Source organism: Amaranthus tricolor, chromosome 12 (genome assembly GCF_026212465.1).
Source record: "Amaranthus tricolor cultivar Red isolate AtriRed21 chromosome 12, ASM2621246v1, whole genome shotgun sequence".
Lineage (NCBI taxonomy): Eukaryota > Viridiplantae > Streptophyta > Magnoliopsida > Caryophyllales > Amaranthaceae > Amaranthus > Amaranthus tricolor.
This window is the reverse complement of record NC_080058.1, coordinates 13,854,994-13,870,264: the sequence shown is the minus strand read 5'-3', so window position 1 is coordinate 13,870,264 and position 15,271 is coordinate 13,854,994. Positions and strand designations below refer to the sequence as shown.

General features: G+C 37.0%; 1 protein-coding gene across 1 annotated transcript; it reads left to right on the top strand.

Annotated features, from left to right (window-relative positions):
• The first annotated feature begins 14,090 nt into the window (after positions 1-14,090).
• Positions 14,091-14,489, top strand: LOC130828601 (uncharacterized mitochondrial protein AtMg00860-like). Its single transcript, XM_057694565.1, has one exon. It carries the CDS (start codon positions 14,091-14,093, stop codon positions 14,487-14,489), a length of 399 nt encoding a protein of 132 aa, XP_057550548.1.
• The last annotated feature ends 782 nt before the right edge of the window (positions 14,490-15,271 follow it).

Sequence of the window (15,271 nt, the reverse complement as noted above, 5' to 3'; positions counted from 1 at the left end):
TATTGTGTTATACTTAAAATTATTATTAGTTTTAATATTATTAGTACTAAATCAACAAATATATTTAAATTAATATTAATAATTACAAAAATTCAAAATTGTTCGAAATTGAAATTAAATGTACATAATTAAATATACGACTAAAAAAATTGGATAAGAAAATATTTATTGTGTTACATAATTATCATCGACATCATCGTCGTCAGATAATACAAGTACGTCGTCGGTGTTTTCATTTTCGTCAACATCATCAACCGTTTCGTCTAACACTAACAAATAACCAGTTGGATCACGCAACGGTGTGACTATTTCCTTTGAAACATCTTCATTTACAACGAAAGTCGGTGACTTCTCTTCCAATTCAAAAGCACTTTTATCGAATTGCTTCGATCTAACTTTGCAAACAGCTCGTCAATCTTTCATGTTTTGCGTTTAACTCGGATAAGGTAGATAATAAACTTGTAAAGCTTGACTTGCCAATTCAAAAGGATCGTACTATCTATATGATCGACCAATATGAACATCAACCAGCTTGTACCATGGATGGATTCGCGTACCATGGCCATATCCGATGGTAGTTTGAGATCATACCATTTACAATTGAACAGTGTGACCCTTTTAATTGGAAGTGCCCGATATTCAAGCTCAATAATGTCCTTTAACTTTCCATAAAAGTCTGTTTCATTTGGACTTTTATCATCAGATTTAACTCACACCCTGCATTTTTCAGTAGATTTCTTTGTAGATGAATAGGATATAGTGTGAAATCTATAACCATTCACGTAACAAACATCATAGCGACATGCGTTCTTCAAAGGTCCCTCGGCGACGTCCTTTAAAATGTCATCATTCTCCACACTATCTAAAAACCTATCCCTAGCCTGCACATTATCAATAATTTTAACTTAATCTGTAATACCATTGACATTCAAAATTACGATGTTAAACGTGTGCTTACAATCTGTTCAAACCAATGTGCAAATTGGTTTTGTACCACATGGTCAATTTGCTCTGGGTTTAAATTTTGTTCATACTTTATTATCAAGTACGAAAATTGATCATAAAAGTGACTGACCTCTGCAAATTTCGCAAAACATATGTCAAAGCAATGTTGAGATCTGTGTCATCCATTATGAGAACTTTACCCTCCCATGGAATTTGATTGGTTGTGTGAAAATATGGACAGAACACCCGATCTAGCGTTATTTAAGCCTCTGTCATCGTTTTTAGGAAGATCTCTAACTCTACATTGAATGTCATGCCCAAAGTATTGCGAGACAAAGTATGATGCTTCTTCTGTAAGATAAGCATCACAAATCGACGCCTCAACATGCGCTTTGTTTTTATTAAGCTTTAAATGTCGAAGATACCTGTAATTTTGTTAAATAATAATTATTAAGACTTGTTTACTTGTAACCTAAATAATAATTAGTTTTATATTGTACTAGAACAGCAATACTTACCACGTAAACTAGATTAATAGGGAGATGTTCCATGACATCAAAGAATGTTGGAGGAAATATAGTCTCTAATTTACAGAACACCGCTTGGATTTCCTCATCAAACGTCCATATATTTGTTGCAAAAATCTTTGGAGATGTAAGACTTCTAAAGAACAAACTAACTTATGTTAGAGCTTCTCATACTTTGGCTGGCAGCAATTCCCAAAATGTTATGGGAATTAATCGTTGCATGAACACATGACAATCATTATTTTTCATCCCGAATATCTAATGTTTAGCCATGTTTTTATTCCTGGCTAAATTTGAAACATACCCATCAGGAAATCTTAGAGTTTTAAACCACTCTAAAAGGACAACTATTTGTTGTCAATTAAGTGTGTATGAGGCCTTAGGGATGGTTGAACCAATAGGATGTATTTCTGATCAAATGCCGAGCTTGGCCAATTCTTGACGTGCATTCAGATGATCCTTAGCTTTTCCCGTCACACACATTAATGTGTTGAAAATGTTATCAAAAAAGTTCTTCTCAATTTGCATAACGTCCAAGTTGTGACGGATCATGTTTATTCTCCAGTGCGGTAGATCTTAGAAAATACTTCTCTTCTTCCATCTAACACAATATTTGTTGATTTCGGCGTTCTACTCAAATGCATCATCTTTAAATACCCGTAAACACCCAAAACGATTCAACTTCTCTAGCAGCTCATTTTCCGTATGTTTGTCATGTTAAATATCCTTCTCAACAACTCCATGACTAAATTTATTCGATTTCTGTGGTACGGGTGCCTCCTATCTAAAAATCTCTGATGTGCTCATTTATGAACACGTTTACTACCGCTTTATTGTGCCAAGTTTTATGTTTTTCAATCGTTAGCACATTACGCACGATTTTACCTTGTTCTTGTCTTTGGGGTTGTTTTGTGGTTATTTCAGGAGAGACAGCAAGGTCAACATCGATGTGTTGTGAGACTTTGGCACGCAAATCAAAGACTTCCCCGGAGAACACACCGAGCTTAAAAGCCTTTAATCACTAGTTGTTACTCCATTTAGGCTAACCAAGACACCATTCAAGCAATTGGTGTTGATCATGCTCAAGTTAAGAGGCAAAAGAAGCTGAAATTGTCGAATCAAGCTCCATTCGGCCGAATGGATAAGACATTCGGTCGAATGGTCCCTGTTTTCTCAAAGAAGATTCACCAAAGCTGCTGGAATAGGCGAATGACACACCGTTCGGGCGAATGGTCCCATTCGACCGAATAGACACTTTCATTCGGGCGAATGGTCCCATTCGACCGAATGGACCCTTTCATTCGGGCGAACCAACCTCAGAGAAAGTTCCTGAAATTATTCAAACATCGAGATTCAGGCGAATGGATCCGCCATTCGGGCGAATAGAACTATTTTCTGCGGGAACCATATTTCTTCTCAAGCCAAACTCAAGGGCATTTTCGGGCATTCAAATTTCCTTTGCTTAGAGGGTATAAATACCCCACTTTCTGTAGAAACAAGGGGAGCAAGCCCTAATACATTCTCTAATATAGCTTTATTACTTAGCTTTTGTAAAAACCCTAGTTTATCATAGTTTTATTATCTCAATCATTTATTTCAAGTCTTTACTTTCTAGTTTAGATTTCAATCTTGAATATTGAATCTTTGGCACCTCCTTATTGTAGCATCAACATTTGGTTGTAAGTATCAATCTCCTCATTGCTTCGAGTTCATTTAATGCATTTATTGTCTTGCCTTATATTTATTGCTCATCTAGAATAGTTTCTACATTACTTTTACTATTGTTGGTTTCTTTTGATCACTATTATCTATGGTTTTTGTTCTATTGATTATCATTGTTTCTTATATTTCAGTCATGTGTGAGTAGTTCTCCTTGGGGATTGATTAGTGAAACCCTAGGAATGTTTATGCTCTTTATTGTTTAGGATTAGGGAAAAGATGATAATGATTACTTCTTGAAACCCAATGCGAATCTTGTCCTACAACTCCTCCGGAGACATAGGGTGATTATAGGTCTTTCATTGTGATTTCTGGAATCACCAACTTCCTCTCGTACTCTTGGGTATCTAGACTAGTTATTGTTTGATTTCCTCTGACCCAATATATGCTCTTTTAAGATCGCCTTCCTAGGGTGAATCTAATCTCAACCTCTTTTTCTCCCCTTTGATTTATATTGTTAATCAACCGTGCTTGTTATTTCCGTCATTAGTTTTAGATGCTCTTCACCCTACAAAAACTAGTTATGTTGAGACGCTTAGTTTATTGTCAACCTTGTCCTCGTGGTTCGATCCTTCACCCCACTATACTTGTGTAGTGCGTAGGTTGTTATAAGTATTTTTTGGTTTAAGGTTTAGCATAGACGACTGTGAAAATCTTGCTATCAAAATGGCGCCGTTGCCGGGGACAAGGCGTTATATTTATACTCTTGTTGTTCTTGATATAGCTTCACTTTATTTTGTTTTCATTGCCATTTACCTTTGCTTGTCAATACTTACCCTTTGTTTGCAGTGTTGTTTGCATGCCCTATTGCACGCGCAGGTCAAATTAACCGTTAGTACCATATAATGCTAAGGTCCTACGTCTGAGAAGACAAATTCCACATCCTGCACAAAATCCTCTCACTTCCACAATGGCCGACGAACATCAGTTGTTCGGTCAGTTCGGAACTCCAGGCTCCCAAGAATTCCAAGGGGGTGTAGTGCTTCCAGTTGTTGCTACACCTTACCAAATACACCCCCAGTTCACAAGGATGGTCAAGGAAACCCCTTTTAGCGGATTGACAAACGAGTGTCCTCTTCAACATCTCGAAGCATTCTCTGATGTCAGTGGACTTATCCCTCTTTGCCTTAACAACCCTGATTATGTTCGACTACACCTATTCCATCTGAGCCTAGCGGGAGATGCTAGAGACTGGTATAAATGCCTTGAGCCCAACTCTATCACCACTTGGGCTCAACTGAAAACTGCATTCTTGGAAAGGTTTTACCCTACTGTGAGAACGCAAGATTGGCGTAAGAAGATTGCATCATTCACTCAAGAAGATGAAGAGAACTTGATTGCGGCTTGGAGTAGGTTCAAAAGGATGATACGAGCATGTCTTCATCATGAATATGGGGACAACCACCTGAATACATTCTTTTATGATGGCCTCAATGATACTACCAAGGCCCTTTTAGATTCAACAGTGAATGACCACCTCTCCAACATTCCATGCAACCAGGTTAAAGCCAAAATTGAAGAGGTTGCCAAGAATAGTGATTGGGGAAGTGCAAGGAGTAAGAGTCTACCAAGAGGGATGATTGACACAACCAACCTAGACACCATCAGTGCAAAGATTGAAGTAGTTATAGACAAGAAGCTGTCCAAGTTAAGCCTAGCCGGTAGTTCGAACACCTCTTCGGCGCATGAAAAGCACTTTGCATGTGCGATTTGTGGGGGCACCAACCACGATACTTCTTGTTGCGGTGGTTTGAACTTCGAGCATGTCGCTGCAGTTGACTATGGGTGCTACAATCCAAAGGCACAGGTGATGAATTATGATAACTATGGGTATAATCCTGATCATGTTGCAGCCGTTAACTATGATGGACAAGGACAAGGGGCAGGGTACGTACAACAACCGTTCACCAACCAATCATATAGACCTCCCTTCAATTCAAATCAAAACCAAGGAAACTTCCATCCGGGATATAATCGAAATGTTCAGAGCGGGTTCAACAATCAAGGTTTTCAAGGGAACCAACCGAGTGGAAATGCACCAAGGCCAAGCTCATGTATAGACCACCGGGGTTTAATCAAGGGCCTAGAGGTAGTTCAAATCTTCTTTTCTCGCCTACTCAATCTCATCTGGGGGTTTCACAACAGCACCAAATCCACACCTCAAGCAATGATCATTTAGCCTCCCTAGTAACTTCTCTTGCTCAGCAGAACCAGAGTCTCACTCAGATAAATCAGACTCTCATCCATCAGATGCAACAGCTCCAAGCTCAGCAAAAGTTGTTTGAATCTCAACTCGCCCAAATGGCTAACCCTCCTCCACCACCGCTATTCCCATCTCACCCACAACCTAACCCATCCACACAACCTCCACTACAGCACCCAAACCCAAACCAACACACTGCAAAAGCTATCCACCTAAGATCAGGGACTCAGTATGACGACCCTTCATATCCAGTTGATGCACCTTTGGTAAGGGGTGGTGACGAGAAAGGAGTGAATATGATTGAGTGTAACACCCCGTATTTTATCGAGTTTTAAAAATAAACTAAATAAATAGATATTGTTAAATTAAATTATTTTACGTAGATAATTATAAGAAATAAAGTAAGTTAAGTTTTAACAGTAACGTGTTTTACCACGTACGTTGTTATCACGTAGCGTTTCTTTTCTGTTTTAAAAAATATATATATAATAATAAAAAAAATAAAAAAAATGAATAAAAATTAGTGGGAATGGGGAAGGGTGACCTGTTGGAGGGAGTAAGGGAGGAGTTTTGTAACTCTTCTCATAAGTGTGCGTTATGACACAATTAATTGATTTTCTTTTAATTGCCTTTTTATTCAAATTCTTTCATCATTCCTATCATTTGCAGGTGAGAAAAAAATCAGAAAAATTTTCTCTTCTTGCTCCTTCATTCGGCTACACTAAAAAAATAAAAAATAAAAAATTTAAGGTTCTTTTGTTGTTTGAGTGGGTGTTCAATCCAACCTTTTAATCAAAGGGTAAGTGAGATTAAAATGAAGATTCTATTTATAAAGTTGGGTTGTTATTTATAAATTTTATTTATAAAATTTTCTATGATGAAATTTATTTGTTTTTGTTGTTCCATCCAATCTTTTGATCAAAGGATTAAGTCTATTGATTTATATTCTTTAACAAAGTTTAAATTTGTTATAAGAATAAAGTTTATATTGATATTTAAATAAATTTCTTTTACGATCTACATTTCTCTAACTAAATTTTAATTTGTTAGAAGAAATTTAAATGATATGCATCAAGTAATGTAGTCATTCAAGAGTTATAAAACCTTTAGCAAAATTTGATTTGCTTGAGGGATTGTGTTTATACATAGGTCTTGATTCAAAAGGGTGATTTGGTTTTATGATTCTCTACAAAATTTTAATTTGTTAAGAGAATTAAGTATTTAATTTAATTATCACAATTTATGAAATTTTAAATTTTCTTGAAAGATCTTGTGGATGGGCATGCTTTTGTTTTTTTTAATTTGAAGGCTTTTATGCCTTGATGATGGGGTTTTTTGTATTAATATATGTGTGGAAATATCAAGTGCTTGTGTGATAAAAAAACTTGTCTTGTTTGTTTTATCTTAATAGTTGTGAATTTGGTCTTGTTAGATTTATTTTGGTCATGAGATTAAAAGGGCTTAATAATTTGAATAATTTATATATATAAAAAAAATATAATAATAATAATAATAATAATAATAATAATAATAAAATAATAGGAATTTTCGGACAGCAGCTGCTGCCTCGGCATTGGCGCCCGATCTGAAAATGTTGGGCGTGTTTCGTTGTTGTTTTATGTACCCGATGTGTTAAAAACTTGTTCAACGCTTAAAATAATTAAAAATAGTAATTGGATGTTAGAAATTATGAAATTTGGTACCCAAGGTAATTGATGTGTTCCGGATGCAGTGGTGAAGTCGGATTTTTCATTTGAATTTTCTAAACTGTCCAAAATGGCCATTTATGTTTCTGGTTAAAATTTAAAGTTTGGAACTACTGGAAATTGGATGAAAACATTTAAAATTATCAAGTCTTAGTAATATCTTAGTAGTATGAAGTGGATTAAATGTGTAAACACGTTCTAATACATGATCGTTTTGTGTGTGTGAAATTTCTGTCGTGCTTGAACATCGTTTGTTTGCAGCGCTTGAAGGTACACGCTTAGACCATACTGTTTATGTGATTATGCAAGTAGTGTTGATTCATTTCTAATCGAGGCATTGTAAATCACATATTGATTAGACATCTCAAATAATGAAAGAAGTTACTTGGAAGTTGAGGATTTATGTGTTTGTTACCCAAAGGGGTTAACGTTTTGGTTTGGATTATTACAATTATTGTTCCTATGGCAGTTTTTGATCATTACAAAGTCACCATGAGGGTATGCATACTTTACCTCTGACGACCTGCATAGGACGAGCAACGTCTTAGGTCGGTGGTTGCCTTGGGATTTGCTCTCCCAAGTGTATTCCTTCAAAAGGATTGGATTTTTTTTATTGAACGACCCAGACAGGACGGGCTACGTTACAAGTTGGGATATCTAGTAATGAATGTATTAGAGCCTTTGCATGCTAGGATGAACACATTGCTTGTATTCAACCTATTTGACAATTGTATGTAGTCTCGATGTGTTGGAATTGTTCTTTGGAACTTGCTACTTGCTGTCATATGACGACTAGCAGGTTGATTGTAGATGGGGACTGGAGTGAGGGCTCAACTTAGGACCCGTTATCATCAAGACAACATTTTCTTATATAATAAAATAATGAGTAGTAGAAATTTCAATTATGTAACAAAATTTTAGTTCAGTTTCGTTCTCATTTCGTTATTTTTTGCTTAACTCTATTTAGAGGTCAATAGGCTCTCGAGATGTAAGATAGTATTTTTCGTAGGTTTGCTACCATCGTATGTTTGTTTCTGTTTATTCATACTCCTTTATCGATGGAACGTTGACGATCCTAGAGAAGATGTTTCTATAGTGTCCGCTATGTGAACCGGGATCATGTTTTCATATGATTTTCCGGGACACTTAAGTCGGGCCTTTACACTGAGAAAGAAGAGGAGCAAGGTTGTAACACCCCATGATTTATCGGGTTTAAAAAGAAAATATAATACGATAAAAATAAATAAGATTATTAAATTATATTATTTTACATATATAATTATAAGAATAAAGTAATTAAATTTTAACGGTAACGAGTTTTATCACGTACGATGTCATCGCGTAATGTTTCTTTTCTGTTTTAACAATATCATAATAATTACTTAATTAATTAATTAATTTTTTTTAAAAAAATAATAATAATAATTAGGGGAAATTGAGGGGGTGGCCAGTTGGTGGAGGCATGGGAGGAGTCTTGTAACTCCTCTCATAATTATGTATTATGGCACAATTATGGCCATTATCTTAAGTGCCTATTAACCCTTAAACTCCTTTGATTTTCCTCACCATTTCAAAACTTCAAGTAAACAAAAAAATTCAGAAATTCTTTCTCCCTTTTTGCTCCTTGAATTCGGCACATTCAAAAGGAAAAAAAAATTCTTGTTGTTCAATCCAATCTTTTGATCAAAGGGTAAGTTTAATTGAATTGTTAATTATAGATTTTATATACAAAGATTTCTAAAAAGAATTATATTTTATGTATGATGATATCCAATGACTTATAAGAGGGTTGAATATTTTTCTTTTATATATGAAAATTTTCTGTAATAATCCTTTAATAAACTTTAATTTGTTAAAAAGATTAAGAAAAGAACTTCTTGATCAATATTCTTTAATTAAATTTAAACTTGTTATAAGAATTAAGAATTAAAGTTATATTAATATTTAAATAAATTTTATGGTTTACTTTTCTCTAAAAAAATTTCAATTGTTAGATGAAATTTAAATGGTATAAACCAAGTAGTGTAGTTATTCAAGAGATTATAAATCCTTTAGCAAAATTTGATTTGCTTGAAGGATTGTGTTTATACATATACGTTTTGATTTAAAAGGGTGATTTGGGTTTTACCATTCTCTACAAAATTTTAGTTTGTCAAGAGAATTAAGTATTTAATTTAATTATCATAATTTATGAAATTTTAAGTTTCTTGAAAGATTTTGTGAATGTGATCTTGTTAGATGTATTTTGGTCATGGGATTTAAAAGTTAAATCATTTGAATAATTTATATATAATAATAATAATAATAATAATAATAATAATAATAATAATAATAATAATAATAATAATAATATTAATGATAAAAAAATATTCGGGCAGCAGCTGTTCTGTCCCGGTAAAGGTGTCGATCCGGAAACGTTAGTCGTGTTCTGTTATTGGTTTGTGTATCCGATGCGTTAAAAAACTCGTTAAACGCTTGAAATAATTAAAAATAGTAATTGGATGTTAGAAATTATAAAATTTAGTACCCAAGGTAATTGATGTATTCTAGACGCAGTGGTGAAGTTGGATTTTTCATTTGAATTTTCTAAACTATCCGAAATGGCCAATAAAGTTTCTGGTCAGAAATTAAATTTGGAATAATTGGAAATTGGATGAAAACATTTAAAATTATCAAGTCTTAGTAATATCTTAGTAGTATGGAGTGGATTAAATATAAACACGTTCTAATACGTGACCGTTTTGTGTGTGTGTGTTATTTAGGACCTCGATTCATAAGAGGGCGAAATTCTTATCGTGCTTAAACGTTGTTTGGTTGCAGTGCTTAAAGGTACACGCTTAGACCATACTGTTTATGTGGTTGTGCAAGTAGTGTTGTTTCATTTCTAATCGAGGCATTGTAAATCACATAAGGATTAGACACCTCAAATAATATGAAATAATTAATTGAAAATTGAATTTATGTGCTTGTCACCCAAAGGGGTTGACGTTTGGTTATGTTACCCAAAGGGGTCAACGATTGGTTTGGATTATTATAATTATTGTTCCCATGGCAGTTTTGGATCATTATGGTCACCATGGGGGTATGCATACTTTAGCCTTTGGCGACCCGAACAGGACGGGCAACGTCTTAGGTCGGTGGTTGCCTTGGGATTAGCTCTCCCAAGTGTATTCCACCAAATGGATTGGTTTTATACTTGAACAACCCGAACAGGACGGGCAACGTTTCAAGTTAGAAATTATCTAATAATGAATGATTATACTTGAACGACCCGAACAGGACGGGCAACGTTACAAGTTGGAATTATCGGAATTATGAATGTATTAGAGCCTATGCATGCTAGGATGAACACATTGCTTGTTTTTCAACCTGGTTGATATTTGTATGAAGTCTCTGACGTGTATTGAATTGTTTCTTTGAAACCTACTGTTTGTTGTCTTACGACGACTAGTAGGCTGATTGCAGGTGGGATCTGGAGTGAGGTCTTGACTTAGATACTGTAATCATCAAGACTATGCTATTATCTTTTGTATTAGATTATGAGTAGAATGAAACTCTGTATTTATGTACCAGGAGAAAGAGTAGTTTTTCTTTTCGCTTCCGCTACTTCAATTAGTTGGTTTAGAGGCCTTTAAGCTCTCCTTTAGGCTCTCAAGTTGTACGTTAGAACTTCCGCTGACTTATTATTTTTCACGCTGGTACTGTTTTTGTTTTATCTATATTTCTTTATTGACGGAACGTTGACGGTCCTAGAGAAAAGTCTTCTCTGAAGTCCAAAAAGGTGAACCGGAATTTGTATTTTCATATGGATTTCCGGGTCACTTAAACCGGACCGTTACAATTGGTATCAGAGTCAACGTTCCTCAGATGATAAAGGAATAAACAACCTTAGTAGAGAGTTGGGAAGTAGTCCTTAGGGCGTAAATTTTTTATATGTGTTTGTGTTGTATATTGTTAGGTGATAAGTAATGTTTTATTTTTGTTCTTTCGTGTAGAATTTGGAAATACGAATAGGGAAAAACACCTATGGACTCGCTCACCCCCAGTGACTCTAGGGAAACACCAATGTTTAACCTAGAGACTGTCTGAAGAGAAGTCTCTAATGATGATATTTGGAGAATAAGGGATGGTGAATGTATCCGGGATTATAGGGAAAGGATGATAATGGTTAAAACATAGGCCGAAAGGGTATGTAACGACTTAGAGTTGGACCTAAATAGGTTGTATCATATATCCAAGACTAGGAAGGGTGTAGGACTTACACAGGGGGAGCCTAGTAGGGATAATCATCGAGAAGAACCCTTAGAAGAGGAAGAACCCATAGAAGAGGGAGAACTCAACTTAGGGTATGAACCTGAACTAGCGGTGAAACCAATGGAGGAACGGATCTTACCCGATCTGCCACGAGTAGAACCCGAGGTCCAGGTGGATAGTGATATTGAGATGTGGGAGCCTAAGCGGGAAACACCTACATATATGGAGATTCCCAGTGAAAATGAGGAAGAGAATTAGGGGTCGCATTATAATCTTTATGGTTATGGGAATGAATTTGTCAGGAGGTGGTCAGAGGAGGAGGACTCCGAGGAGGAAGTGGAAGAAGCACCAACAAACTACCCTAAGGGTTTTGACAGTGAATTTGAAGGAACATCTTTAGGTTCCGGTTCTGATTCTGGAGAAGATGCTGATGATGAGGATTTCGACATAGCAAGTTATGATGAGCGTACTGACTTTTGGGATGCTTCGCGTTAAATGTTTTACTTCTCTTCTTAGTACCTTTTGTTTCGCTTGCAGAAGATGCCTCCGATTTCTAGGAAAAGACTGTCTAGAAGCAGTGCTAACTGTACACTTAGGAGTTTAGTAAGAGCTCTTGCGGATGTTGGCACTCCACGAGAGAGATCTGTGTCGGAATTAGCCTCTGATATGAGTAAAAGGATTAGTTAGAGCAAACCCTCGACTTTCAATCGTAAGGGGGAACCATCGAAACTCGAGCTCTGGTTAAGGGATTTTGACAAACTTTTTGATGTGGTTGAATGCCCATAGGAACTGAAGGTCAACCAGGCTGCGTTTTATTTTGTTGGTGAGGCCGACTATTGGTGGGAAAACAGTAGATCTGAGTTACTAGAACAAGCTGATGGAGTCCTTAATTGGGATTTGTTTAAAAGGGTTATGCGAGAGAAATTCTACCCTTTGCACGTGAGAAAAGATAAGTCAAACGAGTTCGCTCGTTTGGAGATGGGAGACATGACTGTTGATGAATATTACCGAAAGTTTGTGGAATATATTCAGTACTGTCCTGATGATGTTCCCACTGAGGAGAAAAAGATGCAGCGATTTGAACTAGGATTGTCATATGATATTCAAAAACATATTGGGAGCGATCACTATAACACCCTGGAACAGATGTACAAGCATGCATCTCAAATAGGAAATATTCTGAGGAAGGAGAAAGAAAAAGAGAAGAGTAATGTCCTTGAGAAAAGGAAAGAGGTTGTAGGCCAGACATTAGGAAATTCGTCGGACTTTTATCAGAAGAAAGCTAGAACTTTCGGGAATTTTCAGGGAAGTAGGTCTAGTACAAATTTTGGGTTTAAGGGAGACGGAAAGCCTGCTAAGCCATTACTAGACAGAGATGGCAATGAAAGGAAGTATTTTTGTAGCAAATGCAGGGGAAATCATCCGAGAAAGGATTGTGATGGGAATTTGGTTGAATGTAATTTTTGTCACAAAAGGGGACATAAGGAGTATGAATGCTACGTTAAGAAAGGGAGTGGAAGTCAACAGTCGGGTGGGCAACACCGGCAGCAGAATTCAAATAACTCCGGAAGGCAGGGCAATCTGCATTACAGAAATAGTAATCATAGAAATGTTGCTCAGAGGTTTCAGCGACCTTTAAGTGGGGGACCATGCTAGGTGGATGGAAACCGAATCGAAGGGTCAGGTATGCAACGTGGGGGTAATCAAGTGGGAGGAGTAAATGCACAACCGATTGGTGGACGGGTATCTGCGGTCAGTGCAAGAGAAGCTGACCAAGCAACGGATGTAGTTACAGGTACGTTCACCATTCATTCTGTAGCTGTTAATGTACTTTTTGACTCGGGTGCAACATGTTCATTTTCATGCAAAGAGTAAAGGAGTTTAATTTAGGAACATTTGAAAAAGCTTCTTATATAGTGGTTGTTCCATCAGGAAGATTGTACAATTGTGATAGATTGTATAAGGAAGTGCCTTTAAGAATAGGGAAGGTCATTTTTCCTAGTGACTTGTATGTGTTAGATATGGAAGGCTTAGTGGTAATTTTAGGGATGGACTGGTTAAGAAAATATAAAGCCACTATAAAATGTAGGGAGCAGAGAGTGACACTAGAAGGACCAAGAGGAGAAAAGGTTAGATATCGGAAATTGCAAAGACTCATGAGGCAAGGACACCCTGTGTACTTATGTCATACCAGCCAAGTAGGGAAGAAGGAGGAGGATCCTAAGAATATTGCGGTGGTGAATGAATTTTTTTGATGTTTTCCCTGATGAAATTCCCGGCATGCCACCTCAACGGGAAATTGATTTCACAATAGACTTGGTGTCTGGGACGGGACCGATTTCTAAGGCCCCTTATCGCATGGCTCCGAAGGAATTGGAAGAATTAAAGTCTCACCTTGAGAAATTGTTGGACAAGGGTTATATCTGACCTAGTGTTTCCCATTGGGGGACTCCAGTTCTTTTTGTAAGGAAGAAAGATGGAAGTCTGAGACTATGTATTGAATATAGGGAACTAAATAAGGTGACCATTAAAAACTAGTACCCGTTACCCCGCATCGACGATTTATTTGATCAATTGAGAGGAGCTGGGAGCTTTTCAAAAATTGATTTATGATCGGGTTATCACCAACTAAGAATAGCTGAAGGGGATATATATAAGACAGCTTTTAGAAAACGTTATGGACATTATGAGTTCACCGTGATGCCTTTTGGGTTGACAAATGCTCCAGCCGCTTTCATGTGTTTGATGAATCAAGTATTTAGTGCGTATTTGGGTAAGTTCATGGTGGTCTTTATTGATGACATTCTGGTCTACTCGAAAGACCGGGATGGCCATGAGAAACATCTACGTTTAGTCCTGCAAACTCTGCGAGAAAATAAATTGTGCGCGAAATTGTCAAAGTGTGACTTTTGGTTGGAAAGGGTCTCATTTTTGGGTCATTTTTTTTCGAAGGAGGGTATTTCGGTCGATCTGGCGAAGGTAGAGGCAGTTCGAAGCTGGTCGTCACCTAAGAACGTCACCGAGGTACGGAGTTTTCTAGGCTTAGCCGGGTATTACCATCGTTTTGTCAAGGATTTCTCACGCATTGCTCGGCCTATGACTTCGTTGATGAAGAAAGAGAAGAAGTTCGAGTGAACTGTTGAGTGTGAACAGGCCTTCATGACCTTGAAGGAAAGGTTAGCTACGACCCCTGTTCTTACTTTACCTGACCCAAAGTTGGATTATACTGTTTATAGTGACGCATCAAAGAAAGGGTTGGGTTTTGTACTGATGCAGGACCGTAAGGTGATTGCTTACGCATCACGACAACTGAAAGTACATGAAGTTAATTACCCTACCCATGATCTGGAGTTAGCTGCTATAGTTTTTGCTCTCAAGATATGGCGGCATTACTTGTATGGCGTTAAATGTAGGATTTACACTGATCATCAAAGTCTGAAGTATCTCTATACCCAACCGGACTTAAACATGCGACAACGTTGGTGGTTAGAATTGATGACAGATTATGACCTGGAGTTCATATATCATGAGGGACGAGCGAATTTGGTGGCCGATGCATTGAGTAGGAAGTCTAATCACTCGTTGTCTGCCTTGGACGGAGTAGAAGAGTTGCATCGGGATTTTGCTAGACTGAATTTGGAAGTGGTACGTAAAGGTGAATTACCTGGATGTTTGAATGCCTTGGCTATTCGACCTTCGTTGTTTGAAGAAATTTTGAATTCCCAAGATAAAGACCCGAAACTGTTGAAGTTAAAGGAACAAGCACGGGAAGGAACAGCGGAGGGATTCCTTGTTCATGAAGATGGCAGTTTGAGGTTTAATGGTCGATGGTGTTTACCGACGGGGGAGGAATCTTTGAAGGAACGTGTCCTGGATGAAGTGCATTGTACGAAATTTTCAGTCCATCCGAGTGGTGA